Source organism: Peromyscus californicus, unplaced genomic scaffold (assembly GCF_007827085.1).
Source record: "Peromyscus californicus insignis strain IS unplaced genomic scaffold, ASM782708v3 Scaffold_4__1_contigs__length_199733344, whole genome shotgun sequence".
Lineage (NCBI taxonomy): Eukaryota > Metazoa > Chordata > Mammalia > Rodentia > Cricetidae > Peromyscus > Peromyscus californicus.
In genome coordinates this window covers 61,365,524-61,393,381 of record NW_026294562.1, presented here as the reverse complement: position 1 = coordinate 61,393,381, position 27,858 = coordinate 61,365,524, and the positions used below count along the sequence as shown (strand labels likewise).

At 51.0% G+C, this 27,858-nt stretch overlaps 2 protein-coding genes across 28 annotated transcripts in view; one reads left to right on the top strand and one right to left on the bottom strand.

Moving 5' to 3' along the window:
• The window catches only part of Brsk2 (BR serine/threonine kinase 2), a 55,203-nt gene extending 45,533 nt beyond the window's left edge, over positions 1–9,670 (top strand). For 6 of the 25 annotated variants that reach the window (XM_052711781.1, XM_052711778.1, XM_052711776.1 and 3 more), the window contains 5 exons: positions 1,987–2,110; positions 3,594–3,774; positions 3,851–3,940; positions 6,212–6,259; positions 7,401–9,670. In XM_052711781.1, coding sequence (XP_052567741.1) covers positions 1,987–2,110; positions 3,594–3,774; positions 3,851–3,940; positions 6,212–6,259; positions 7,401–7,618 — 661 coding nt within the window. In that variant the 3' untranslated portion in view covers positions 7,619–9,670. Of the gene's footprint in view, positions 1–1,986; positions 2,111–3,593; positions 3,775–3,850; positions 3,941–4,133; positions 4,229–6,211; positions 6,260–7,400 lie in introns of all 25 variants that reach the window. The other 19 variants (XM_052711793.1, XM_052711790.1, XM_052711788.1 and 16 more) reach the window with 11 other exon arrangements.
• A 5,125-nt stretch (positions 9,671–14,795) lies between these two features.
• Positions 14,796–27,858, bottom strand: part of Mob2 (MOB kinase activator 2) — a 61,316-nt gene continuing 48,253 nt past the window's right edge. For 2 of the 3 annotated variants that reach the window (XM_052711798.1, XM_052711796.1), the window contains exons 2-5: positions 22,837–22,997; positions 22,570–22,663; positions 16,486–16,610; positions 14,796–15,817 (exon numbers count right to left, since the gene is read on the bottom strand). In XM_052711798.1, the coding sequence (XP_052567758.1) occupies positions 15,507–15,817; positions 16,486–16,610; positions 22,570–22,663; positions 22,837–22,997 (691 nt within the window). In that variant the 3' untranslated portion in view covers positions 14,796–15,506. The remainder of the gene's footprint in view (positions 15,818–16,485; positions 16,611–22,569; positions 22,664–22,836; positions 22,998–27,858) is intronic. The other variant, XM_052711799.1, reaches the window with a different exon arrangement.

The following is a 27,858-nucleotide window of genomic DNA, read 5'->3' as shown; positions in this document are numbered from 1 at the left end:
GCTGTGAGCTGGGGCCCACTAAGCTGAATGATTTTTGCCCGCTGACCTAGGTAGGCCCTTCTCTCATGCAGCCCACACCCAGAATTCTGTGTGCCCAGGCTAGCATTAGGGCCCAGCAATATGGACACCAGAGCTCTGTTAGGGGCTTTGTCACCCTGTGCCATGCAGTCCCCTCTGATCCTCTGGCTTCTTTCAGACGTGGCCATGTCTCACATGCCATACCAGACAAATTGCTTGCATCTATGATTTTCATCCAGAAGCTCTACCTGTGTTTTCCAGAACCACATTGCTGGTCTCTAGACATAGGGCCTGCCCAAGGGACATTTACACACAGGACTGGACAGAACTGACAGCTGAAGCACAGAGGGGCTGGGGGGGGGGGTCCATGTCTGCTATAGAAGCAAAAGACCCACCCCAGAAATGAACAAGGGGGCAGTCACACAGCCAGGAAAATCTACACTCAGCCTAGGTTAACAGAGGCCTGTGCTTCCCAGCACAGATATTCTTGTTCATGCTAGCCACATGCTAACCCTATCCCTGAACACCAGTGTGCTTCTGCGGCCACTTCCCCAGTTTCCAGCCTCTCTGAGTCACTGATACAGGGATATCTCTGACTGGGGGTGCTGACTGTGCCCCCACTGTAGCTATACCAGGCAGTCGAAGTCTGCCTGGCCATGTTGCCTGGGAGTTGCCATGAGTCAGCCTGCAGCTCGCCCCCCCAACCCCCCACCCCCCCACCCCAGGATCTATGGAACAGGCATCTAGCAATGACTTGATTGGACATTCTGCTTTCTGTTCTCAAGGCTGCAAGCCAAGTGTCAACGGGCTGTGGTGGTCTCTAGGGCTAGGAAAAATCTCTTCCAGTTGCCCGTGGTGGTGGCTTGGGTTGGGGTCTCTGGAGATGTTGGTGGGAAGCCTGTCAGCAAGTTGGTAAGAGCTTCAGCTGTGCCTATGATTAGTTGGTAGGGCCCTGCAAGTGAGGCTGGGAAGCTTGATATCTGCCTTCCATCCCCTTGGAGTGCCATTTCCAGTCCCTGAAGCTAAAGGATTCTACATAAGAGTCAAGTATTCACAACTTAGGAGATAGTGTATACAGTGAGGAGTGGCGCAGTGGGCCAGGGGTGGTACTGGTGTATCCTGGCCGGACAGCTGAGGTCAGCTAGGCAGTAGTGGAGTGGTGGCCAAGCACTATGTCAAGCTATCATGGGAAGAAAACAAGTCCTGTGGGCAGTGTATGCCAGACCTGGATGAGGCTGTGGCTGTGAGAGCTCAGGGCAGGGCCTTCCCTAACTGACTCTAAGGGTCTGCTAGGGATCTTACTCCATAAGCTGGGGTGTGGAGCCACATAATCTTTACCTGACCCCAGAGAGCCCCACCAGACTCCATAGCATGCACCGGGAACATTTCTACCAGGAAGCTGGAGACCTAGACACTCTCCTGTTCCATGCTCTATCCAGTGGAATGTCCAGCAAGTGCCACTCAGACATCTCTGTAGGAGTCAAGGACTTGTGGTTGGGTGTGTGTTGGGGTGAAATTTATAGTTAAGGACACAGGATTGGGGTTAGGGTTGTAGGGTGAAGGTTGGGACAAGGGGTCCATGTTAAAAACATGGGGTCTGGGTGAGTGACATAGGGTTCAGGCTGAGGATACAGGTCTAGGTTTATGGATATTGGGGGAAGGTTAGGAGTTATGGTTAGGGAAGTTTGGTGATGGTTAAGGATTTTGGTTGTTATGGTAAAAAGGTATTTGGTTAGGTTTTGTCTTGTTTGTGGGGTAAGTTTAGAGGTGGGGGTTGCCCTCAGTGTTGGATTGTGGAGTTAGGGGGAGTGGTGTGGTCAAGTTAGCATTAGGGCCACAGGGCTGGTCTGGGTCGTTGGGAGCACCAGCACTGCTCTGCAGTGGGGGTCTACTGCCCCAGCCCCTATGGAGGTTGCAGGAATGGACCAGGCATCACAGTGCCATCATCGCAGCCTCTGCTCTGCCTAGGCTGGCCAAGAAATCGTGGTTTGGGAACTTCATCAACCTCGAGAAGGAGGAGCAGATCTTTGTGGTGATCAAGGACAAGCCCCTGAGCTCCATCAAGGCTGACATCGTTCATGCCTTCCTTTCGGTGAGGTTACAGCAGAGCCAGGTGGAAACCCTCACTCATGGGCCCAGCCTCCAGGCAGACCACAGGACCTCTCACTCCCACTAACTCTGGACACCCACCTGTCCTTATGTTCTTCTGCCTGGACCACCACTGTCTACCTAGGCCTTCAACTTGCTGGGAGCTGCACAGCACCTCTGGGAGTGGGGAGCTGCCTGTGGCTGGGGTGTGCTGGTCTTCAGGTGAAACCTCCCTGAGACTGAGGGTGAAGCACAGGTGGCCACATGAATTAAAAAGAGGCTGTGACCCTGTGGGATCTGTGTCGGTTATGATAACACCCAGTTAACATCTAGAGGCCCAGAGTCTGTTTCCCATATCACTTCCTTATTTGAAGTCTGTGACCTCCTGTCGCCCCCAACCTTCCTGAAGAGACTGGGGTTCTCAGAGAACATGGGGCATCCCTATGTTCAAAGGAGCAGAAAGGCACCTAAAGCCTGGAGATGAGACTTTCCAGCCAGGATATGAACTCCCAGAGTACCCTCAGAATTGACTCTGTCCCTCCTGTGTAGGGCTGCCTTATGCTGGGCTGGGCCTCTCTAGGACTTTCCTCAGCTTGTACCTCCTACCCCAGGACCGCAATATGCTGACTTTGGCCCAGGGAAGTCATCTTTCCAATGGTTATCCATCAGAAGGTGCCTGCCTTATTCCAAGATAGGTCCTGCTCCAAGGTGCCCTTGCCTTTCTGCCCTAGAATCTTCAAACTACCATATCTGTGGCTACAGTTGAAGGATTTCCTTGGTCCCCTGGGGACAGCTGAGAAAGTCTGCCGGAGGACTCAAGCCAGGGAAGGCCATTCCCAATAGAGTGCTCACCTTGAGGTTGGCCAGACTCTTGGCCTGCTGTGTTTCCTTAGCACTCCTACCCTTTGACCTGAGTCTGTCTCTTCCTCACCTCCACCCATTACACCCCTTCACAAGGCCCCTGGGTCACCAGGCCAGCCTGGGGCCCCCAGCACTTCCCCATGGTGGCTAGTCCTGTATACTGGGGTGACCCTCTCTGCTTTCTAGTTCTGCTCTTGCTGCTGTCAAGTGCATGACAAGTGCATGACAAGTGCAAGTGACCAGCCCTCGGTGCTGTGGACTCACACACAGTCTCCCACATCCACAGAAGGCCCATAGCTTTCCTGATCACTACCGTGATGCTCCGCTATTCCTGCCCCTGACTCAGGGTTCTAAGGCCATCTAACCCCTTCCAGTTTAGGGTTTTCTGTGGGACACCCAGGATAGAGGCTAGTGTACATCCTGGCTGGCTGAGCAAGGGGGCTCTGAAGTAAGTTTCTGTTAGTCTTCTGTGTTATACTTGGTTCTTAAAACTGGAGATGACTTGGAGGGCTGGGTTTGTGTCTGGTGCCCACATAGAGATGGCTCTTCTGAGGTCACCTCCCCAGAGGTCCAGGAGTGAGGCCTGCTGGTAGGCTGCGCTCACGTCCAACCTGTGCACACTGCAGATACCCAGCCTCAGCCACAGCGTTATCTCCCAGACAAGCTTCCGGGCCGAATATAAGGCAACAGGGGGCCCAGCGGTGTTCCAGAAGCCAGTGAAGTTCCAGGTGGATATCACCTACACCGAGGGTGGAGAGGCCCAGAAGGAGAATGGCATCTACTCAGTCACATTCACACTGCTCTCAGGTAAGCCAGCTCACTTGGTGGCTATGTTTGACCCTCACTGGTCCTGCCAGTGCCCTGACTGCCAGTCTTCCCCCAGGCCCCAGTCGCCGCTTCAAGAGGGTGGTGGAGACCATCCAGGCCCAGCTGCTGAGCACTCATGACCAGCCATCAGCCCAGCACCTGTCAGGTGAGGTGGGGGCTTGGCATAGCATCTATGGCTAGTGCTGCTTGGATGGGAGGTATGAGGACTGATATGGCCTCCTACTCTGACGGATGCCCACCTCCCTGCCCTGAGCAGTGCTGCACCCCTCAGGGAGCAGGGCCCCTCCCAGGGCATGGTGGGCTGCATCACACTGAAAGGCGCCTCTTGTCCACCGTAGAACCACCCCCGCCAGCGCCAGGACTAAGCTGGGGTGCTGGGCTTAAGGGCCAGAAGGTGGCCACCAGCTACGAGAGTAGCCTCTGACGCTGGCAGGTAAGGTGTCCGGCCTGCTGCCGGGGAGGGGAGGGGCTGCGGGCAGGGCCTCCTGCAAGAGCCAGGCTTGCCCTAAGGGGTGCCCCGTGGCCACTCACCTGGCCTGGCTCCAGACAGGCCTGCAGGCTCAGCACCCAGGCAGCTAGACATGAGGGCAGCCTGAGCAGGCTCTGGGAGTAGGGCCCAAGGCCTTAATCTTTGGGGCTCCCCCTGAAATGCCCTACAATGGCTGGGACTCGCCACCTCCATGCCACTGACCACCAAAGCTCTGCCTTGAGCAGGATGGGGTCTGAGGCTCTGGTCCTAGCATGGTGCTAAGAAAGGCACCTGGGCTGCTGGTGTCTATGGGAGGAGGTAGTGCATACACATGGGACCTGTGTGTCAAAATAATAGCTAGGATAGAGTCTGGGCCATCTTTTAGCAAAGGGACAGACTGATGGTGTATGGCATGGGGCTACTTAGACACTCTTGAGAAGTCTAGAAGAGATGGGATGTGGCTCGGGGCCAGCTTCTCTGAGCCCTATTCCCAGCTTACTGTCTCCACATCTGGGGCCTGTTAGAGTCACTTCGCGTGTGTGCGTGCGTGTGTGTGTGTGTGTGTGTGTGTGTGTGTGTGTGTGTGTGTGTGTGTAGGTCCTTTCCACCTGTTCCTCATCTCATTCCATCCTCATTCCATTGCCTGAAGATGTGCTCCCAACATGGGCCTTATCATCTGGCAGGTGGGGCTGGAGCCCCAGCAGCCCTGGTCTCATTCAGCTGTCCACTCTTCTTGAGCAGGCAGGGCCAGATGCTCCTGTAGGCACTTGTACTTCAGTCTTGTCTTCCTGGGGCTTTAGGCCTCCATCTTGGAAGGAGGAAAACGGGCTGGGGAATAGCAATAGTAGTGGGAAACTGAGGGCAAGAAATGACAGGCAATGTCTGAGGCAGAGGCAGGCCAGGGCTGTTTAAGGCAAGTAAATCCAGGGTCTAGCATGCGCTGAGGTTATGCTCATGGTTACCACTCAGACACTGTAACCCTCCTGTAGCCCTGAGTATTGGACAGCTCTCCATACCCTATCCTCTGAGATGTTCTGTCATAGCCCTACCCAGTGTCATGTCCCAGGTGTTGCAGGGAATATGGTGGGTGTGGCCTGTATACAGGACCCACCCACCAGTTCTACTCAGTCAGCCCTATCAGTGCCAGAACCTACCCTAGAGACTGTTGGGCACCACCCACTCTTGGATCTCAGCTTGTGCCCCTTTACCTTCCCATTGTGTCCCTGTGTCCTGGGCCCTTGTCCCGTGAGCTTGGCTCCAGAGACCCTGCTGAAGTGGGCAGAAATAGACCTCCGGGATATTATAAATAGACCTGGGGACCATTCAGACAGGGACCCCACTCAGGGAGAGGAGGCTGGGAACGAATGAGTAGGCCCAATGGACATGCCCCATCCAGGTCTTCTGATGTCAGCAGGCCTAGCATAGTGGGAGAGACGGGTAAATGGGAGCCAGTGGTGGTGAGGTACAGGTACTGTACAGGTGGCCTGTTAAACAGTGCCAGAGCAAGAGGCTTATCCAGCCCAGGGCAGACAGGCCCATAAGGGGGAAAGACCACTTCCAGTCTTCTGGCTTTGGCTATTGGAGGGTGACCATCCACCATCTGCCTGGCTCCCACCCAGTTGTAGTCATAGGCCTACTCTGACCTAGCTCCTAGCTCTCAGCTCTGCTCCTTCCAAACCCACCACTTCCCTGGGCCTGCCTGTTTTCTCCCCTGTCTCTGCAGACTCGGCCCCCCTTTCTGCCAGCCAATATTCTTAGGCCCTCTCTACTCATAACCCTGCTCTTCTATGAGCCCCAATCCCTCTGGACTCTGTTCACCCCTGGCTCCAGCCTTCTCAGGGTCCTGCCCCCTCTCACCCTGGCTGGCCGCAGGGTGCCAACCAGCCCCAGGTAGCAGGTGGGCAGCCTGTTTACTGTCTCCCTCCCTCTTTCCATTCTGTGCTCCAGACACCACTAACTGTATGGAGGTGATGACGGGGCGGCTTTCCAAATGTGGTAAGAACCCCTCATGCTCACTTGGCCCCCAGCCTGCCACTTCCACTGCGTGCCCCCACAGCCTACCCTGATTAGTGCTGTCCCACTGTCCCTGGACTGTCCTGGGTCCCCTGTGTATGCACAGGCAGTGGACTACCCACCACCCCTGGGCCCCATCTTCTACCAAGAGTGGTCTTAACCACTCACTTCCTGCCGCCCATTTCTACAATCAGGCCAGGCTGAGGAGGGACTTCAACGCTCAGAGCAGGAAAAGGTCTTTGTGCTCGAGGCCCACAAAGGTCCTATATGTAAAAGCACTGCCTATATGTAGCACTGCCCTGGAGGGCAAGTGGACACCTGTCCATAGACCATGCCAGTCAGAAGAGGATGGGTATCTAGTACTGGGCTCAGATTGATGTCAAGTGAGAGAACAGAACTCAGGTATCCAATTGGCACAGCTGGGTAGTGAGCACAGGCCCAGGAGGGTGGAGGGTCACCCATTACTTCTGCCCTCCAGGACCAGAAACCCAGCTGTGGCTGCCTGTCCCCAGCTCCCTGCCTGCCCGCCAACCATTCATCTTGTCTGTCTGCTGCTAAACTGTCTGTGCTAGCCAGGGCCAGGCTCTCCCTGTATGCTGCTGGTCACTGGCTCTGGCCACCCTTTCTGAGAGCAATCATTACCCACAGAGCAGCAGCCAACCCCAGGGTCTGACTCAGCCCTGGTCTTTCCACTGCTCTTTCTACTCCTGGGGTTGGCCAGCTTACGTGACACTTGGGAAGGGAGGCCCAGGACCTTCAGAGCTACACTGGGTGAGGGAGGGAATCTCACTGCCAGTGCTGGGCCTCAGTTCTCAGAAGCAGCCCCCCAGGTCCCATGCCACTTTGAAGGTATGGAGGGTCCAAGGGTCTATCCCACAGCCAACAGCCCCTCCCACCGCATTGCTCCTGGCACTAGGGACCCACTGGCCGCCTGCCCACCCTGCTTGCTACCCGCCTGTCCTTGCTCTGCCATTCCATCTGACTTCATCTCGTTGGGTTTTTCTTTCTCTTGTCAAGGCCCCTTCGTTCATTTGTTTGTTCTTTCTCTCCTTCCCTCCCTCTCTCCCCTCCCCCTTTTTTTCTTTTCTTTTCTCTCTTTTTGTCTTCTGTTCTGTGTACCCAGGCACCCCATTGAGTAACTTCTTTGACGTAATTAAACAACTTTTTTCAGACGAGAAGAATGGGCAGGCGGCCCAGGCCCCCTGCACACCCGCCAAGCGGAGTGCCCACGGCCCCCTGGGTGACTCCGCGGCCGCAGGCCCTGGAGGGGACACCGAGTACCCGATGGGCAAGGACATGGCCAAGATGGGGCCGCCCACCGCCCACCGTGAGCAGCCTTAGACACTAGTCCCTCCCCAGCACAGCACAGCACAGCACAGCACAGCACTGACTGTGGCCTTCTGCCGCCCTGTGTGGACCAGGCCCCACCTGCCTGCCCAGAACTTGTCTCAAGCCTGGGAGGAAAGGAGAGTGGCCAGGGCGTGGCCCGCAGGCTGGGCTGCTGAGCTTGCTCTCTTTTCTCTCTTGCGGGCTGTCTCTGCCTGTCTCTGACAGCATCGCTTGTTTCCGCTCTGATACCAGGAATTATCCCGAAAAGTTAACATGTCACCTCCACGAGGCCATCCTCTGTGCTGCGTGTGGACACTGGCTGACTGAAGGCAGCTGCTGCGGACCACCCTCCTCCTCCTCCTCCTCCTCCTTCTCCTCCTTCTCCTCCTCCTGCTGCTGCTGCTGGGCAGAGAGGCTAGCCCACTGTCCACCACCTCTGCCCGTTCCCTGGCAGCTCTGCATGGCCCAAGGGAGGAGGGCCTGACTCCCAGGGGACTCTTCTTCTAGCCCAGCCACCCTGGACTCCCAGTGACCAGACCCTTGACGGGGATAACCTGTCTACCATCTTCCAGGGTAGGGGACCATGGTGGGTGAAGCAGTGGGAATGGATTGTCCTCCACGCCACATTTGGAGGCCTCCTGGGCCACTCACCTCGCCTTTTCCACACTTTGGCCTCACCAGGGCCACCTCTTCTCATCTGCATCCATTGCTCCACCTTGTCAGGCTGCAGAGCTCCGGCTGTGATGGTTCTCTCGGGCTGAAGTGGAAGTAAGAGACCTGGGTGCTCCAGAGCTGCCTGGGCTGGCCAAGCTGTGAAGGCTGGGCTGAGACCAGTATTATTTATTTGCTGTTTTAATTTATTGAGTTTCTTTATGTCTCTGTTCTCTGTTCAGGGAAGGGGGAGCAGCAGCAGCACCCTCCTGCCGTCTGTCTGTCTGTTCTGTCTGTCTGACTTGGGCAGGGTGGGTCTGGAGCCCAGGTTCCCTCTAAGGACAGAGCCGTTGTGGGGCTGGGAACGGTGGGGAGCCAGCCAGTGGATGCAGCACTGGCAAGCTACTGTAAACTTTAAAAGAATTCCTGCAAGATATTTTTATAAACTTTCTTTTCTTGGTTGTTTTTGGAAAAGGGCGTGGGGTCGGGCCGCTGGGGCAGAGCTAGAGTTTGTGTTTCGGCTCCTTGCTCTTGGCTATTTCTATACACATATACATATATATATATATATATATATTTAAAGAACGATGTGGTTAGCTCTGTCCCGGGTTGTTTTATTACTACTTAGCAGCAGCTCCAGTTCCACACGAGGGCTCAGGATACAGGGCGTCAGCTTGCACTGGCCAACTGTGCCTGCTTCCCAGAGGTACTGCCCAGTACTTCTCTGCTGCACCAGGCTGAGGGTGATATTGGTTTGGTGTCTGAGCGAGAAGTGGTAGAAGGCCCTGAGCTGGCACCCTACTCACACACAGGATGGCAGGGGTACCTCGGGGCTTTTTAAAAATTAAAATAAAAAAAGTTTAAAAAAAATCAAAGCCAGAAATGGAGTTAGCAATGTGCTCTGCAGTGGGTTCCTCCTGGAAGTGGTGAGGGCAAAGGGCCCACACCACTGCCTGCTGCCCACCGAAGCCCACCTCACTTCCCTCATCCCCAGCTTCTGTCTGTGTTCCGTTCTGTCTGGCTGAGCCAGTCCCTCCCAGCTGGCCCAAGGTGCCCGGCGTAGCAGCAGGAGGGGCCGGGGGGCAGGTTTCATGCATGCCTTTGCTCTTCCCCTCATGTACAGATTTTAATGCTTCTATTACATTCAACCACCATAGGCTGGGATTCCCATACATAGGGCAAAATCAAACACCTATAACAACAGCAAAGCCACGCAGTACAAGTGGGAAGGAACTTATCCACGGAGTCAGGATACTGAAAGCAATACCTCTTGTTAGCCTTCCTCTTTTGTACTTTGGACACACGCGGACTCGCAGACATCACAGAAATGGACAAGCCCCATCTGGTGTAACCCCTGTCAAATAACTGTGAGCAATTTCAGTTCTGGAACAATAAATTCCTTCCGTAAAGACACATGATGCAAGGTCTCCGTCCGGGCTGGGTGGGAATGGGAAAGGGCACAGATGTCTGGAAGTGGCTCTTGTTCCCAACTTGTACCTGTTTGGGCTGTGCTCAGGGAAGAGGTCCACCCCTGGAACGGGGTCTGTTAAACAGACTAGGGTGTTGCCCTAGGCTCTTCCACCAGGGATGGGTTTCCAGTGAGAACCAGAGCTAGGGAAAGAGCAGTCTAGAGACAGGCTGGCAAGGAGCTCTGCCAGGAAGATACTACAAGTGACAGGAGTGCCGTCTTCCTCATGGCAGTGCCAGTGTCACCCCAGGTATGCCTGAGGTCACCTAGCACTTGGGCTTTCTCCAGGAAGGGAGTCCCTACCATATTTCCTGTAACCAGCTGGGATGCCCCGGCCTCATCACTACCTCTCTGTTGCTATTATATTGAGGACAGGTCTAGTGCCATGTCTTGAATGCCCAAGAGCCTGAGGCTGGACAATTCTCAGGAGTCTGAGCAAAGTGCCCAGCCCATGAAGCTGTGGATTTGGCACAGGTGCCACACTGCGTAGTGGCAGAGCTCTACTAATAGCACACTGACAGTGGGGGCTGATAGTTCTGCCTTGCACTGTAGGAGTTCACAGCATCCTTGGCCTCTGCCTAGTAGATGCCAGCTTTCTTCTACCCTCTTGGAGCTCTCTGACACTACTGTGTGTCTCCTGGGGGTACAGTAGCTCCAAATGAGGTCCTGCCCTGGAGCTGAGGCTAGTTAACACACAGTCTTACCAGAGAAGTCTAAGAACCATTTTTGCCTAGCTTCACTGTGACCTAAAGGAAGCAGCTCTGCAGAATCAAGCTCAAAACCCAGGACAAAAAAGCAACAAGGTAAAGCCAGGGTCACCCTTTGCTGAATTCTTGATGTTCCTGTGCCTTGGTGAGGACAAGGGACCAAGCTCCTATTTGAGCTTTTCAGTTAACTTTAGCTTGAAATGTAGGTTTAGATAAGGATTTGACCCAAAGGTGCCTGATTATCTGGGTCTGGGTGCTAAGATGTCTTCCCATGGTCCTGCATCTGCTTTGCTAAGAGCAGCAACCCACCCATCCCCATGAGATCTTCCTCCAGCTGGCCCACTGGTCATGCAGTCTACAGTCAGCCTTGGTGGGCACTAAGGAGGCCAGCTAACCTCACAGACCCAGCAGCTTCCCATCTGCACACTATTGCACCCCCAAGGCTCATAAAGGAACCTTCTACAATCCCACTTCTGACTGTGTATGCGGCAAAGCAAGCTCAGCCCATTATTCATATAAAAAATAAAAAGGAAGAGATTGCACCAGACTCGGCCTTATGCGGTTCACACTGAGTATCAAACCCACTGGTCTGCACATCATTCTGAAGAAATTAAGATGAGGACTACCAAAGAGTAAAGAGAAGGCCTCTAGAGGCCAGCCCATCTCAGGATATAACTTGATTGTCCCGAGACAGCAGGAAGTGTGTAGGTAGGATGGGTGCCTCACCCGACACGTGAAGCACAACCTAGCCTCTCAAGAAGAGATGCTCAAAAACCCAACCACCTTGGTGAGCCATCTCAGGCTTCATGCTGCCTTCAGCTGAGCATCCTGAGAGCAGAATGGCACAATTCCTTGGAGAGACAATGGGGCCTCAAAGTCCTACAGGTCAGCTGCAGGGTGGGCTGTTGTACAGCCCCGCCAGCACCTCAATGCCAGCTCACTACAGACTTCCAGCCTGGCTGATGGCTCCTTGTCAGGTATTCCATTCTCCTGTGACCCAATGCCCACCCCTCCACTGACACCATTCTATACCCACTAGCCTAGGTCTCTTGAAGTTTAGTAAAGAGCAAACAGCAGCTGAGTGCCAGGGGATGGTGGTGGTCACCAAGGGTGTGATACCTGAGATACACAGCTGGATTGACAGGTGAAGGAAGAGTACTCCTACCTGGGGAGGCCACCCTGGCGCTCCTGGGGTTCCTGGGGCTCTGTATCCCTTAGCTCAGGGCCTTACCACTGCCTTCCAAACAGGTGCTCCAGACTGAGTCACTGTGTTGTTGCCTCTAGTTCTACTGGCTGATGTCCCTCCCACTGTTATGGATACTGTCTCAATAAGGGCCTGGGTCACCTCCATCACCATATATCAGCTGATTACAACCTTCATTCTACCTGTAACTTTATGTCCTCTCAGTGCTAGATAACATTAACAGGTTCCAGGGTGAGGGCCTTGGCATGTTTTGATGTGAGAGGCATTATTTTCAGTCTGCCCATAGGCCACACTTAAACTTCCATCCCGTATGCAAAATACTCATCACACCCCAAAGTCCCAACTCATCCCAGTATCAAGCCAGGCCTCATACTGCATCCTCTAAGTCAAAAGAGGTTGTTATGTGTGAAGCCGTAGGAGTGTGTGATCTATCCTGAGAGTAATCTTTCTACACTTGCAGGCCAATACAAAGTCGTGCACTCCCAGCTACAGAAGGACAAACAGGAAGCCAGTGACAGGCATCCTCTATGGCTCAGGGGTCTAGCCCTGTGCGCTGCCCAGTTTGTAGGAAAAGCAGCATCCCCTACTGCACTAGTTAACTTCCCACCTGAGAGCTTTCTGACTCAATAGCCTTTTGTTTCATCCCATCTCAGGGCTTCTGATGAGATGCACTGTTCAAGAACCTTGTTGGACTTCTGTGTCTATCACAGGGCTCACTCCCTAAGACAAAGGCTTGTCCACAAGTCCTTCACAAATAATCTTTGCTCTACTTTCAGCTTTTGACCAAAGGTATCAGTAACTGCTGTTGAACAGACCAGGCTAGCCTTTCTGCCTTGCTGAGGTCCAAACACAGGGCTGCCCAGATTCATCTGGGCCCTATCTTTGGAGTATATTTTCCTGACAATGAAACTTGAGTGTCATTTGTCATTCACATAGCCTGTGTGCTTCACAGTCATTAAGTGTTAGCTCCCTACTGGGCTATAGCTCTTCTGTCTTCTTCCCCTCAGAATACACATTGGCAAGACCATGCTTTGCCTTTCATGCTGTTTGGAAACCTCTGGCAGATGTTCAAGTTGCCTGCTTTCAAATCCTGTTTCCCACACAGCTGTGCAATAGCTCAGCTACCTTCTGTCACCACATCTCATCTTTCATTCCCAGTAGCATGTGTTTCTCCTGAGCCCTCACTAGCAGTGCTGCTCACATTTGTATTTCCACTTACCAACTAGTCACAGCAACTCTGAGCATTCTCAGGGGTGGAGTGGGTTTTCCCGGCTGCACCCTTTCCTTCACTTCCCAACCCTCACTTGGTAGCAGCCACTGACAGCCTTACTTCTGCTACCATTTAGGGACCTCTGGGCATTCCACATGTGCCTTTCTATCAGCAGTCAGCCTCTATCTGTTGCCCCAGGTTGGTTCAGCTTGAGCTGAGCTCAACTTCACCAAAGGTTGAATCCAAGGACTGCCTCATAGATCTGCTCCCTATACAGATGACAACACCATGGAGCAGGGGTCAAGGAGACAGCAAGGAGCCATCCACATGGTGGAGAGCACACACAACTGCCCCGTGTGCCTTAGAGCATGGAAGCTGGAGAGCACACAGAACTCCCCCGTGTGCCTTAGAGCATGGAAGCTGGGCCTTAGCATACACAACTGCCTGTGTGCCTTAGGGCATGGAAGCTGGGCCCTAGCACACAGCCCAGCAGATGGCAGCCCTTACCTAGATGTCCATCCCTTCATGGATACCCTCCCAAAGGTTGTGACACCATGTACCTGTGTGCCTTAGAGCATGGAAGCTGGGCCTTAGCACACACAACTGCCTGTGTGCCTTAGGGCATGGAAGCTGGGCCCTAGCACACAGCCCAGCAGATGGCAGCCCTTACCTAGATGTCCATCCCTTCATGGATACCCTTCCAAAGGTTGTGACACCATGTACCTGGAGGTCCTGCCGCTCTTTCCTATCAGATGTACACTCCCCCCCCCAAACACACACACACCCCACAAGGAGGTGGAGGCATACCACTCTACTTAGGCTCTGTCTCAGGCTCCTCACAGCAGCTCCAGCTAGAAACCCATCTTCCTAGCAGCCAGAGCTAAGGACTCTGTCTGCACTGGGTACCCTCCCCTCCACCGGGTGGCCAGGGCTTTGTTCCCTGGGGAGCCCTAGTCCAGCTTCCTGTACCTGGGTGCTAAGGAGAGGTAAGTCTCACTTAGTCAAGCTCCACTTTGCTCCTGCTCTCCCTTGCCCCCAGGACTCCCCAGTGGCACTTTCAGCCAGCTGAGGTCCCACCACAGGATCCTATAGCAGTCCTAGACATACAGTTGTGTGGGCACCCTGTGGTTTCAACATAAGGGGTCTGGCTGCGACAGGAGATGTGGTAGGCAATACCCAGAGGCAGAGGCTCAGATAGTCTGGTGGGTTCTACCAGGAACTGAGACAAAAGGCTTGAAGTTGGTCCAGGGAGGTTTTGGTTTTTTTTTTGTTTTGTTTTGAACAGGAGCTCCCTGTGTAGCCCTAGGTTGGCCTCAAACTTAAAATCTTCCTGCCTCAGGCTCAGAAGATGCCTATAAAGAGGGAGTAGGACCAAGCTGTGAAGACTCCATGTACCTGGAATTTTCTGGTAATCATTAGATAGGGGCAGATGGCTGCTGAGAATGTCAGAAGGTAGGTGGGGTTGGTCCAGGTATTCACAGGAGCTAAATCACCAGAGTTAACAGAAAAGCCTCCAGTCTCAAGTTCAGCCTCCCAGGGGCTGCTGAGGTGCAGTAAGTGAAGAGGCCAGGCGAACACCAAAACCCAGGAAGGTCCCACCATGTAAAGGAAACCTGTCGGGGCACAGCAAGCAGGCTGCCAGGATCCAAAGACCTGAGTTTGCTGTCTGTGAGGACCAAACCATAAAGATGTCTGTCTCCCCCGTGTCCCTTTTAGCACACTTGGGCCCAGGGCCAGCTACAGGCTGGAACTTAGGCCCTGTCCCCACTTAGGCAGCAAGTTGCCTCCTCCTGAGCCAACTCTAAACAGGTCTGAAGGCCTCCATCCTCACTCAAGGAGGTACAACCAGTGAGGATAAGGTCAAGGTGCTTGCACCCTTCCCTTCCCAGGAGCCTCAGGGAAGACTCAGAAGAGTAATATGAAACAGCAGGCTGAGAGGACACAGGCTCTGACCTGAGAGAATTCTTTTATTATGACTGAACAGGTGAACTAAAGCAGATTCTGCCTTTCACTGACAGCCCTGTCTCCACACAGGGCCTCAGCCAGGTCCTGGCGCTGCCCTGGCCCTTATGCACAAATGGGACCTGCATGGGCACTGAGGAGGCAGCAAGAAGGGGTGACAGGAGCAAGCAGCAGGTGTGGGCCCTCATGGGTCACCCCAGGCCTCTCTCCCCCAGGGACTCCGAGCCAAGATCCAGGCAAGGGCTAGGGAGGGAAGCTGCAGGGTGGGCCTCTGTAAAGCCCATCCCCAAAGCACAGCAGAACTCCAGGTCTGCAGGAAAAGGCCCATAGTGGGAGACACCTCTCACAAGGTGCTTCTCTCAAAGCTGCAGAGCCCCCCTGAGATGGGGGAGGGGAGGGCAAGAGCCACATGGAAGACCCAAGAAAGGAAAACCCCACAGAAGAAAAATCAAAACATCAGTCCAATAAATGTTTGTTGAATGAATGAATGACTCCAAAGGCTCTTCACTACAAACAGCACTCATCCATCCAACAGGAAAGTCAGGAAACACGCCTTGACTCCAGCGGCATCCATGGAGCCCACACTCTGCGCAGCCTGGGGCCCTCAGACCTTGCCACCAGCACGCCCGGGCATGTGTGCGCACACACAGACACACAGTTGTCTCTTTGCACATGTGCACCCATCTAGCCCTGGAGGCTCATCTCTCCTTCACGTGGTTCTGTGCTCCGGAAGCTCCACTGCTGGTCCCATCCCCAGTGGCACCACTGCTACCCGGGCTGCTGCACAGCACCTCAGTGAGGTCGTCCATGACTGCGGTTTCTTTGGGGTCGAGCAGGTTGAACTCTCTGGCGAAGAGGATGAAGTGCACGTACAATGTGTTCAAGTGTCCGTGCAGCTCAAGGGCCAGGGTCTCCTTGAAGTGGGCCCAGTAGATGTGGCCCAACACATGAAACAGATACTTGCAGATCTTCTTCACCAACGACTCGAAGGAGCTGGGGAATTCTCTGCCTAGGGGGAGGCCACATGTCATAGACCTGAAAGGAGGCCAGGCTCCTACAACTAGGCTTCCCTGGATGGACCTGAAGTGCTCACACCTGCTACCACTCCTCCACAGAGTTCCCAGCAACCTGTCCCCCAGAGTGGCATGTGCCCGGAGTAATAGGCACTAGCTGAGCCATGCTGGTCACCTGCACAGCAAAGAATATGTGGTGAGCCCTCAGGCTCCATTTGCTTCCTCCAGCAGACACCCCAGGGCTATCTGGAGACCAGGGAGAGGAGCAGGAACAAGTGCATGGGAATCCCTGCAGGCCAGTGCTGGCCTTTTGCTGCTCAGGATGGGTTTTGAGCCCCCATCAGGACCTGACAGATCTGAAAATACCAACCTCAGCAAGATGGACTATGATGGCTTCATTGTGCAGAGCTGGTGGCAGGGGATAAAAGGGGTCAAGTAGTGGGTCCCAGAGTACAGGTGGGTATTTGACCCTAACCGAGCTGAACCCTACATGGGAACCTCCCTCCCTCATTCACCCGGGTCCTTTGCTGAGCAGGAGCCAGAATTACAAAGTTGTAGCCCTTCTAGACCCCACCTGCAATCAAACCCCAGAGACTCTCTAGCCAAGTGCTGAAGAACCTGCTGGCTTTGATAAGGATTGGGTTACAAGCTGCAAGCGACATACCATATTTTGTGGGGAACACATCTTCATCAGTTACCAGCTTCTGCACAGAGCTCATGACAAAGTCAACATACTGGGGGGCAGTGCACTTGACCTTCTTCCCCCGCTCGTCATACCAGTAGTATTGTCTGTAGGGACAGAGACTTTGGTCAGGGTGCCAACCCTGCCAAATACCCGCCCCAGTGCAGGCTCCCACTCATACAGCACAAACTCAAAGGCAGTGGCAGTCGGGTGGGGCAAGCTATATACAACTGTTCCAATGGGAACACATAAAGTGCTCAGAGCAGCATCTGAAGAGAGCAAGGGCCTCATGTACAGAACCAAGAGTGCAGGGAGCCCAATGTGACACCTTCATTTCTGCCTAGTTCTGCAGATTTTATTTCTTTTAAATAAATCTATATTTATTTTAAATAAGTCCCTTAAAATTAATTGGGCACAAGTATCTGTCTAGGAGGTGGCCTGGGACTGGTCATAGAGCCTAGATCCTTGGTGGTGTCTTATTCCCAGAATTAGAAGTCACACTTTCCCCATGGGGAATAGTAGATGCTTGCAGTCAAGTGACCTGACCCCCTGGAGGCCCACCCCAAACTCTTTAGCCTGTGCATGGGGTAGCCAGTCCCCATATGATTGCCATTTCTGAGAAGACCAGCATCAGAGACAGGGAGACACTGAGCATACAGAGTCCCTGGGTCTTAACCATGTGCAGTGTCACAGTCACTCTGTGTTCTGCCAAGAGGAGCTGGTGCTACCCTTGGTGCACTACCTGCTGCCCCCTCAGGCATCTCTCCTTGGGAGATCTTGGATGAAGGAATCACATGGGCCTCTCACAAGCCTCTGATATCTGGCCATGCTGTGGGGATGTCACACCACCTAAGTGCCCTGGATTCAAGGGCACAGCATGCTCCTCCAAGCTCCTGCTGAGGGCCTGTGATTCCTTCCAATTGGGGACGATTCTAGACCACACTGTTACATATGTTCCCACTGGGGGCTGTTCTATGTAAACGTAGGTTTTCATCTCTAAAGCAAAAGCCAAGGATGGGATTATGGTCACAGCAGGTCTGTGCATCATTTCATGAAACTGTCAGCGTTGTCCCATGTGCTGTGCCACCTGTACCTCACCAGTATGGCAGGTGCTCCCCAACACCTGGTGTTCTGCAATACTCCGTGCGGGTTTCACTTGTGTTTAACACCCCAGTGCTGAGAATCTTCTTAGTGGCTCACTGCCATACTGTCACTGTGGCAACTAGTCCTTCCCCATTCTTGTCAATCAAACTGCTATTTGCATGCTGCTGCACTGAGAGGTCGCTGAATGTCCTGGATACTAGTTCTTGTGCAACAGGTGCCTCCCAGATGTTTCCACATAGTCTGTGTTTGTTCTTTCTCCTCAGAGTTGTCTTTCTTAGAGCAAAAGTTCTGAATCATCATAAAGTCCAATGGGCTGAATGCTTTTCATCAGTGGGCTGCTCCTTTGACATAGTATCCAATAGCCTAATCACAGAGATTTCCTCCTGCCCTCTAAAAGCCTTGCATTTTCCCATTTCTGCATCAGGTGTGAGGCTTAAAGTTGAGGTACTTTTCCTCTGTGTAAAGTTGCATTTCACAGCAGCAGTTGTTCGGAAACAAAACTGTCCTCTCTCCGCTCAGTTTCATTGGCCACTTCATGAAAATTCAAAGACTGTGCTTTTGAGTTTCCTCCTGGACTCTGCTCTGATCCACTAACTTTTGCCTCACCTTTGGTCAGCACTCCACTGTCTCGTCTCTGTGGTTTAACAGTGTATCTTCAAACTCTGGGCCTCTTTCCAGCTGCACTGTTGTTGCGGCTACTCCAGCTACTCACTTCCATGTCAATTCCAAACACACTAGTCTAGAAGCTCAGAGCTCTGAGGAGTTTTTAACTGGGAACATAACCACAGATTTGTTCAGCATAGATCTGTATGTTCAGCTTGTTGTCTTCCAATCCATGAACACAGTGTGGCTGTTCATGTGCTGTCTTTGACTCACTGTCCTGGACTTCTGTGGTTTCCAGAAACAGAACCCTGTGAATACTAAGTTTATAACCTAAGCATTTTGTTGCTTCTGATTAGTTAGGCTTTCAATCATACACAGCTATATGGAGACCTCTGACTGTTTCTGTGTGCTGATCGTGCAGAATTTCTTTCATTACTGGACTCCTTCAGAGTCTCACAGCTGTACTCTCTGCAAAGAGGGACAGCTGATTTCTTCTTTTCGGATGCGAACTTTTCCTCCTTCTCCACTGAACTGGGTGAGCTCTCAAGTTTTCTTCTCCAAAGAACAGTCAACTTCATGCCAGCTGTGTAACAGCTGGAGAGGATCCTGGAGTTTTCTAACAACCTTTGTAACAACTGTTGGATTCATAGTGAACTGTTCCAATTTCTTATGTTTATAATTCCTATCTTCTGTCTCATCTTTGTGTCTTGCTAAGGCTTATCAATTTTATTGTTCTTTCCAAGCAAGCATGTATTTCCCCTATTGTTTCTATAACTCAATTTGAGTGACTTCCACTCTTGTTTTATGATTTCCTTTCTTCTGTCTACCTTAGGTTGGTTTTGTTCTGAAGTCTTTGTCTGAAATGTACACTTGGTGTTGTAAACTGTTCTCACTGCCCTGCCCCTGCTACAACCCACAAATTCTTCTCTTTCTCTCTTTCTTTTCTTTTATTTATTTTTGCATTGTCTTAGACAGGTTCACTCTGTAGCCAGGACTGGCCTCAAACTCCCAGCAGTTCTCCTGCCTCAACTTCCCAAGTACTGGGATTACAGATGTGAGCTATCATACTTGGCTAGAGCTCACAAATTCTGGGACACTTTGCATTTTTACTTGTGTTTAGTTCAAATGAGTTTCTCATTGCCCTTGATATTGTTTTCTTCCCCCCTGGTCCATGGATAATTCAGGAGTGCACTGGTCCCAAGGTGTTTGGAAATTTGTTATTTGTCTGACACCGATTTCCAGATTCACTCCACAATGGTCAGATAACTTACTTAGTGTGACTTCCACTCTTTAAAAGTTGGCAAGGACTCTTCTGGGAGCTGGGACAACATTATGTTTAGTGAGCACTCCTTGTGAAGTTGAAAAGAAGGTTCATTTTGCTGCTGGGCTAGAATGTCCTTACATGGCACCTCAGCCCCTCTGCCCCTGCCCTTCTCCCTGTAGCTGGTGGCATGCTTTGGGAAGCTCTGCCATCTGGCATACAGGCACTGAGGAACACTACTGGCCTGATGACCAGCCCTTTCCAACTCACAACCTGGCTGATTTTGGGTCTCTGCTGCTATGAACACAGCTACGTTAGCTTTTGTCTGTTAGTGTTTTCTAGGTTTGTCATCTTCCATCTTTCCTACTTTACTGCATTTAAAGTGCTACGATGAGCCAGGAACAAGTGGGTGGAGTGCACCTGTGATCTCAGCAGCTTGGCAGATAAAAGCAGGAGGATGCCAGCTCCAGGTCAGCTTGGACAGCAATGGCGGAATTCTGTCTCTTATAAAACTTTAAACAGGGCTGGGGATATGGCTCAGTAGCAGAGCACTTGTTAGCATGCATAATGCATAAATTAATCAGTCAATCAACCAATCAAGCAAAATGAACACTTTGGTATATACAAGTCCCTCAAATCCTTATAATGAATTCTTACTCCCAAGGTCATGTATTAGGAAGTGGGCTTCTGGAGGTGATCAAGCCACAGTGGCAGCGCTCCCAGACCAGTACTCCTGCCTTTCAAAAAGAGCTGCTGTTCATGAACCAAGAAGCTCTTCTCAGAACTACGAGAACTATACCAGTGCTGTTCAGTAGCCTCCATTACTAGCATTTAGTTATGGCAGTCCAGACTGATGATGATGATGTTTCTCATAGGAAGGCTCAGATTTAGTTCTACAAGAATATTTTCATAAAAATTCCTTGGAAACTCTTATGCTCACAGTGTGGCAGTCACTCATCTGCTGGATTTACATTACCATTGTTGGTTTTCTGCTTGTTCTGTTTTTATCTTCATACGTCTGTGGTCTTGCTGTATTTGTGGCTATATCCCCTGACCTGCATCCTTTTAACTATTCCATTTCAATTTACCCATTAATGTTCCAGCTGTATATTTTCATGTCATTTTTGAAGTTGCTTAAAGAATTTCAAAGTACATACATGGCTTTTCACGCTCAAGATTTCACTCTGAGTTTGGTATCAGCTGGAGAAAGTTGGTCACTAACAGAAAGTGGGCACCTCACCCCTCTCACCACCATTGCTCACATGTCACTTCTCTGAACCCTGAGAATGTGTCAGACCACACACTTCATTTCACTCTCAAATAACTTCTGAGCGCTCCAGAGAAGAGTCTATAGTTCTCCTGTTGCTGACTCTTCTTTTGGGCTGTCACAGAGCTGAAAAACTGGTTGGAACTCTCCTGCAATAGGTCAGACAGCTTGCAGTGGTCCATTTAATTATGCTCTTGAAGGGCATGGCTGCTGGGTGTGGAATGTGGAGTAATGCTTCTTCCCTGTGGCACATGAGACATGGGGGGTGCTTCCCCAAATCCTGCAGCATTGCCTTGGGGGCCACGGGGCCTTTACAGTGCTTGGTGTCTGGGCTATTTCACTGGACAGTCCTTAAGGGTTCACTCAGTTCTGTCAATGTAAAGGAGTGTCTCTGAGGGACCTGTTCAGCCATGTTTCTGAATGTGTTTTGGCTCCCTAGGTCCCAATGCTGGCCTTTTGGGGTTATCCTGCAGGTGCTGCAAGGATAGAAATGAGACCTAGCCTAATGCAGATCCTCTCCAATCTAGGCAAGCCTCCAGGGCTGGTGCACAGCAAGGAGTTCTGCAGATTTCTGACTAACCCACTTTTCCTTTCAAACTAATTTTGAGTTTCCAAAATCCCTTGGTCTCACATGATTCCTGCAAAGGGACTATAGCAGGAATTATTAAGTGATTCTACAAAGTGAGCAAAAGGCAAGCTTAGCTGCCCAGGCTCTCCAGCACACTCTAAATGAAGGTCTGTACAACACTACCTCCTATGCTCTCAAGAAAGCTTCTCCCAAACAAACTCAGCTCTGAAAGGCACATGGGAGAAGCAAGGGAGGGTACCATGCTGTTTGGCATTGTCTAGGCTACTCACATGCTCTCAAGTGCTACCTCAGAATCTGTCATGGGTCTGTCCTTCAGAGACCACGCCTCTGTCCTATGCACATCAACCTTGTTCCTAGCAAGACTACTCACCTTCCCTGGCAATGCTTAGCTGACACCTGACCCTCCTGGGGAACAGACAGCTGGCTCTGTTCCCCCTACACTGCCAGAAACTGAGCTACAGTCACTAAAGCTATGTGATCAGGCCTGAGACAGAGGGGACTCCTGTCACCTGCTGTACCAGGACTTACAACAGACTCTTGAAAACAGAGCTGTTGTCTGGGGAGATCTGTACCTACAGGAAAGACTGCTTGAGTGTATACCACACATATGCATGGTGTATACACACACATTTCCATGTGTACACAGCATCTTGAGGGATCATCATGGAAGATCTTCCACTTCCTTAGCCATATCCACCCTAGGCTGAGCCCTGCCAGACCCAGCCTTCTGCCTGCATTAGTATAGCCACTCCTACCATCAACCCAGGGCTGATGGCAAATATGTGCCACTCAATGGCTTTCCTATGCACAAAGCAAGGTGAGTTACCTTGGAGACCCTGAAGACACCTGCATACTACAGCACTGAAATGTACACATATATCCAGAAGAGAGCTGTCAGCACTAGAGGTGTTCAGAAGTTATCAACAAGACACCTCTACTAGTAGAATGAGCCTGCCCACTTAGCCTTGCAGCTCCCAGGACACTGAATACTCTGCAGGCTCAGGGACCATCTAAGCATGGCCTGCATTTGGCCTCTGATGACTCTTAGCATCTTTTATGCCCCAGCAGAGACACTTACGCTGGGCACCTGGCCCCTTACGTACAGAAAGACTTTGCATAGCCTGAGATTGTGAAGGGACTCCAGTTAAGAATGGAGTCCGAGAAACTAGTAGCCAGGATAGCAAGGTCAACCATAACCCATCCCACACTCCCAACAGATGCTATGGCCAGGCTGCTACTCACGTGTTGCACACAGCCATTGTCTGACACGTCTCTCCTGTGCAAAATTCTGAGATTGTGCTATACTGCAGGTTGATGTGGTGAAAAAATGTTGTTGCTGGAAGAGAAGCAAAGGGCCAGATGAGTAAACACCCCTGCTCCAGCTGGCGTGACAGGGAGTGGGTTCAGCTGAGTTCAGCCTGTCCATGGACCACTGCTCTGGGGGTACTTGGAGATGGGGGAGGCTCCCTGCCCTGCAGCTGCTGCACCCGCCTCCCCACCCGCACGCACTGTTGCTGGCCAGCCACTCGTTGAGGTCGATCTCCCGGGGCAGCACTACCAGCTCCTTGAACTCAAAATCGGTGATCCTGGACTTGGTGTGCTCTGGCTCCAGGTACACTTTCTTCTCCTCTGAAGCAGTTTTCTTGCCGTTTGGCTTAGCTTTAGACTTCCTGCCAAGAAAGAAAAGATGTTGAGGTCACCGCATGTCCCATTTGGGCCCAAACCACAGGGGTCTGAGGAAGGACCCTGCACGTTGGGCTAATTAAGTCAGATGCAGGCAAGGAGAGAGACCAAAGGCCAGACTGCTCAGGGCAATTGGATGGCCAATCCAAATGGTCATGACTCTATAGACACCCTAGGGGAAAACACTGTGGGCCTGGGCTGCAACACATGTGTAACAGCAGGGGGCAGCACCTGATGCCTGAAGCATAAACATCTTTCAAAAAGCTGCTCTTCCAAGATGAAAACTTAAGAACGTTCTAAGGGTCTAAGAAAGTGTATAACTGTCTGAAGGTCTGAGGAAGTGTTTTTAAGGCATGCAAATGAAAGTTCTGAGTATATAAGGAAGTGACTTAAGGTAATGAAAAAATGTTTTAGATTTCTTTTCCCCTCTATGCTATTATTATATTAAGATTTCAAAGGCTCAGGAAACCTATACCCAATGGTTCTACCAGACCACTCCTATGTTGGAGTCTGGAGACTGCTCACCAGCAGGTTGCCAAAAGGAGATACTTATCCCTATAACACCTAAATCTATTTCTAAAACAGCTGTCCCTATGTTTGTTTTCTCTATGATCAAACTAGAGATTACTGATGATGTTGGCTGGATACTTATGGAGACTGCCTTTACTGGTCCTGCAGGAGACATGATGCATATTCAGGAAGGCATTCTACCTTTTATTTAGAATGGGGGATCTTTTATATCCTAAGAACCCATGGCACCCTAGATGGGAGATGGGGGTCATTGATAGACTTTACTATAGTATTTATCACAGCTGCCCATCGGGCATGATTAAAATACAGAGAGTACATACCCCATTCTCTCAAACCCTAGGTATAGACATAGCAGAAGTTGTCCAATGCTCCTCAAAGGTCCTTACATCCCTAATATCACCTCTCTTAGACAACAATGATACTACCTCCTTGTCACACCATCTCTTGCTTCAGACCTTAACCTCTACATATCAGCTACTGAATAATACTCTGCCTGACTGCTTTGGAGAATGTTGGCTGTGTGTCCCTCCTGGGTCAAACTCACAACCACCATTTGTGTGGCCTTGCCCATTAGCTTATTAGACTCTCTCACTTCACCACTCATTAATTGCTGTAAGCCAAATATCACTACCATCCCTTATCTCTACCACATCTCTCTCTTTGACATCACAGATTGCTTTAACTCCAGGAACATGCCTTTGTGGGCTTACTGGATTCTGCAGACTGCAATACACCTTAACCCTTAGTACTATCACCCAAGCCCTATGCCCAAAAAGTCTCGATTCTCTGCAGCACTCAGGTTTCTCAATGACTACCCACTGGGTGGTCTGGAAATTGTACCCTTTTCTTTTTTTCAAAACTAGGGGTGGTATCAGGTGAAGAACCCTTGCCAGTTCACATCACAGAGTTTATAGCAGCATGGCATGACAAATGAGTGATTCAGGTCCTATAATTTCTCAAAGTCCTGGGTATAGCCACTGGCATCACCACTGAGGGGGGGGTGGGAGTGACTACTTTCCTTGCTATTTATCATCAGTTTCACCTAAGTTCATCCAGTATCTCCAATGGGTGGCTCAGACCATCCTTATCCTCCAGGGCCAAACAGACTCACTGGCTGCCATAGTGCTACAAAATCAGCAAGGGTTAGATTTACTAACTTCAGAGAGAGGTGGTCTTTGTCCCTTCCTCAGAGAGAAATGTTGCTTTTATGTCAACCAATTGGGTGTAGTAAAAAATAAGATCTGACAACTCCAGACGGACCTCCAAAACTGTAAGAAACAGTCAATGTCTCTGGCTAGTGGATCACTGACAGTCCAATATCGAATTGGATGGTATCCTTCTTAACCCCCTTTCTCCTCCTTTTCTTAATCCTACTAGTCACATCCTGCCTTAGAAACTTGTCTAGATTTCTTCAACAACAGATCCAAAAGATATCTAACCAGACTTTTAATCAGTTGTTATTACAGGATTATCAGCCCCTAGCTACAGAGCCAGAGGCCTGCAACTCCTGATACACCCATGGTGAAGATCAAGCTTGCCCCAAGGACTTGGATGCCCCCATTCAACAGGAATAAGTCTGATGATACTGTTGCCTCCCTTTCCTGACCCCTGATTGTTTATGATTTGTAAACAAAAAAGGTGGATAATGTAAACCCCTTGACGTGTGTGAGAGGCAGGTCTCTCCATTGAGGACCTCTAACTGCCAGGCCCCACCCCCAGAATACTCTAAGGGCTGGCCCCTGAGGACTTCCAACCGCCAGGTTCCGCCCACAGAACACTCTAATGGCCATGATGGCTTGACCTAGACCCTATAGATGCAGGTGGCCAAGCTCCTTCCTACAGACTAAAAAGCTCAAGCTCTGGTCTTGAAATCCCACCAATGCCTGAGCTTGAAAAGTCACCAATCCTTGAGCTTGCCCCAAGTTCAGTACTTGAAATCCCACCAATCTCCACCCTGGAAAATTCTGCCCCCCAAGAAACCCAATATCAATGGTTGCCAACTTTGCTAATGCTGTGACCCTTTAATACAGTTCCTCATGTTGTGGTGACTCCCTGCAATCAGAAAATTATTATTATTATTATTTTTTTTTTTTTTTGGTTTTTCGAGACAGGGTTTCTCTGTGTAGCTTTGCGCCTTTCCTGGAACTCGCTTTGGAGACCAGGCTGGCCTCGAACTCACAGAGATCCGCCTGGCTCTGCCTCCCGAGTGCTGGGATTAAAGGCGTGCGCCACCACCGCCCGGCCAGAAAATTATTTTTGTTGCTACTTCATAACTGTAATTTTGCTACCGCTATGAATCGTAATGTAAATATCTGATATGCAACCCCTGCGGAGATTGCCACCTACAGGTTGAGAACCGCTGCCCTATAAAGCCTGCATCCCATTCAGTTCTTGGCTGTTTCTCAACTAAGCAGAGGCAGCCACCCTCTTGTGTCTTTTCCAATAAATCTCTTGTGTGAAGATCGTTGTGTGGTGTCACTCTGTAGTATTCCTTGACTCCCAACTGCCAGGATACCTTTGCCCTCAGAGCTTTAACACTTGCATTGGGGAAATCTTTCCCCTCAGAGCTGTAACATTACACAAGGGCCTTTCTGAGCAGTGGCACCCATAGGCCACACCAAGGCTCTAACTTTCCAGGCATGCCAGTTCCAGGAGGGTGCACAGCTACCATCAAAGCTTCAGAGGGAAAACCACCCATGGGAGGTACCAGGTTGCTAACCCATAGGAGGGCACCCCAAGAAAGAGTACTCTCCCCAGTAGAGGGCTAGCTCCTCCTTTAGGTCTTGCTGATGTGCTCTACCACTGAGCAACAAACTCTTACTGGGGTGTAGCCCCACCCAGCCTGGGCACAACACCCACACCTTGTCACCCTTCATGGAGTGAATGCAAGAGAAAACAACCCCCAGGGATAAGGCTCTGCCTCAGCACGGAGAATCCCTCCACTAGTCCCCATGTAAAGGTAGAGGCAATAAGAGAATCCAGCCTCTTCCCAAGCCAGACAGCATAGGACTCTTTGTTAAGCTTCTACCTTGTTTTAAAGTTTTTTAATAAAATTGTTTTGCTTTGTTAACAGTGGGATTATTATGTCTATTTTTAAACAATAAACATATTTTTTAAAATGTCTTGTTTTCACTTGAATAGAAATCCTAAAGCCATGGAATGGCATACCCCAATCGCATATATGCTCAATTCCTCCAGGCCAGTTACTCCCCAAACGTTGGTGGTAACACTGAGTCTGTGTGCCTTTGGTTCTTGGTGAACAAGCTTCTAGTCAGGCACCGAGATAGTGTGCCCCTTAAGAGAGGAGACGACAGTGCCCCACTGGCAGTAACTACCTGGCCTGAGTTCTTGATGGTGTGCTAGCCCACCAGAAGACAGATGATTTTGCTGAAATCTTTGTCATGTAGCTAAGTCTGTGCCTGGTCAGAAAGGCTTTTTGACCTAAAGTCTCCCTGGTGAGCTCCTCGAGGAAGTCAAGTGAAAGAGTCTATAGGTGTTCCTGGCTGGCCAGGTCAGACCAGCACACTGGATATCAGGTTCTTCTAGGCACTGACCACACAATGCTAGAAACAAAGGAGCCTCTACCAATCTCTGACCTGCCAGCTGGCACCCACACATGTCTGACATGTTCAGGCTCAGGATGAGAGTACTGGATGAGAAATCTGAGAAACACAATGAATGTTCCCACAGCAAAGCTGAGTCTTGTCCTCACATAATTAAATGAATTCTTAAGTTAAAATGTAAGAGGTAAATTGATACTGGCATGAAGCCTTATGATCAGAAAAGGATGCTTTTGATCAGGAACTCTCAATATGGGATTCAGTAGGAGGTACTGGACAGCTGAAGGACCAAGGACAGGAACAGAGACCTTCTCTAATAAGGCAACCAATTGCAAGGAGCACCAGGCTATACAAGGCCTACAACAGACCGGGGGATTAAAGGGAGGAGCAGATCCAGCAGAGGGGTCCTGTCCCAGAAGCAGTCTCCTTAGGAGTGCCCACCCTGCTCCACAGGGATGAGAAGCAGCCTGAGCACCCAGCAGGGAAGAATAGTGCATTAAAGGCATACCTCTAGGGCCATGGCCTTGTAAACAGGTGGACTGGGTGAGGGGGGTGTGTTGGAGGTGGCCTTTGGCTCAGATTCCCACCATGCCCACTCCAGGTTAGCCCTATCTGTCCAGATGAGGTACAGCGTAGGCCTCAGACCAGGGTACCTCTTATATACCTTTCTTTTTGACCTGAGAACATAGGCAGTTAGGCCTGCTACCATGCATGGCATCAGGAGGCAGCCTGACTTGGCTCTGAATCCTGTCTTCCA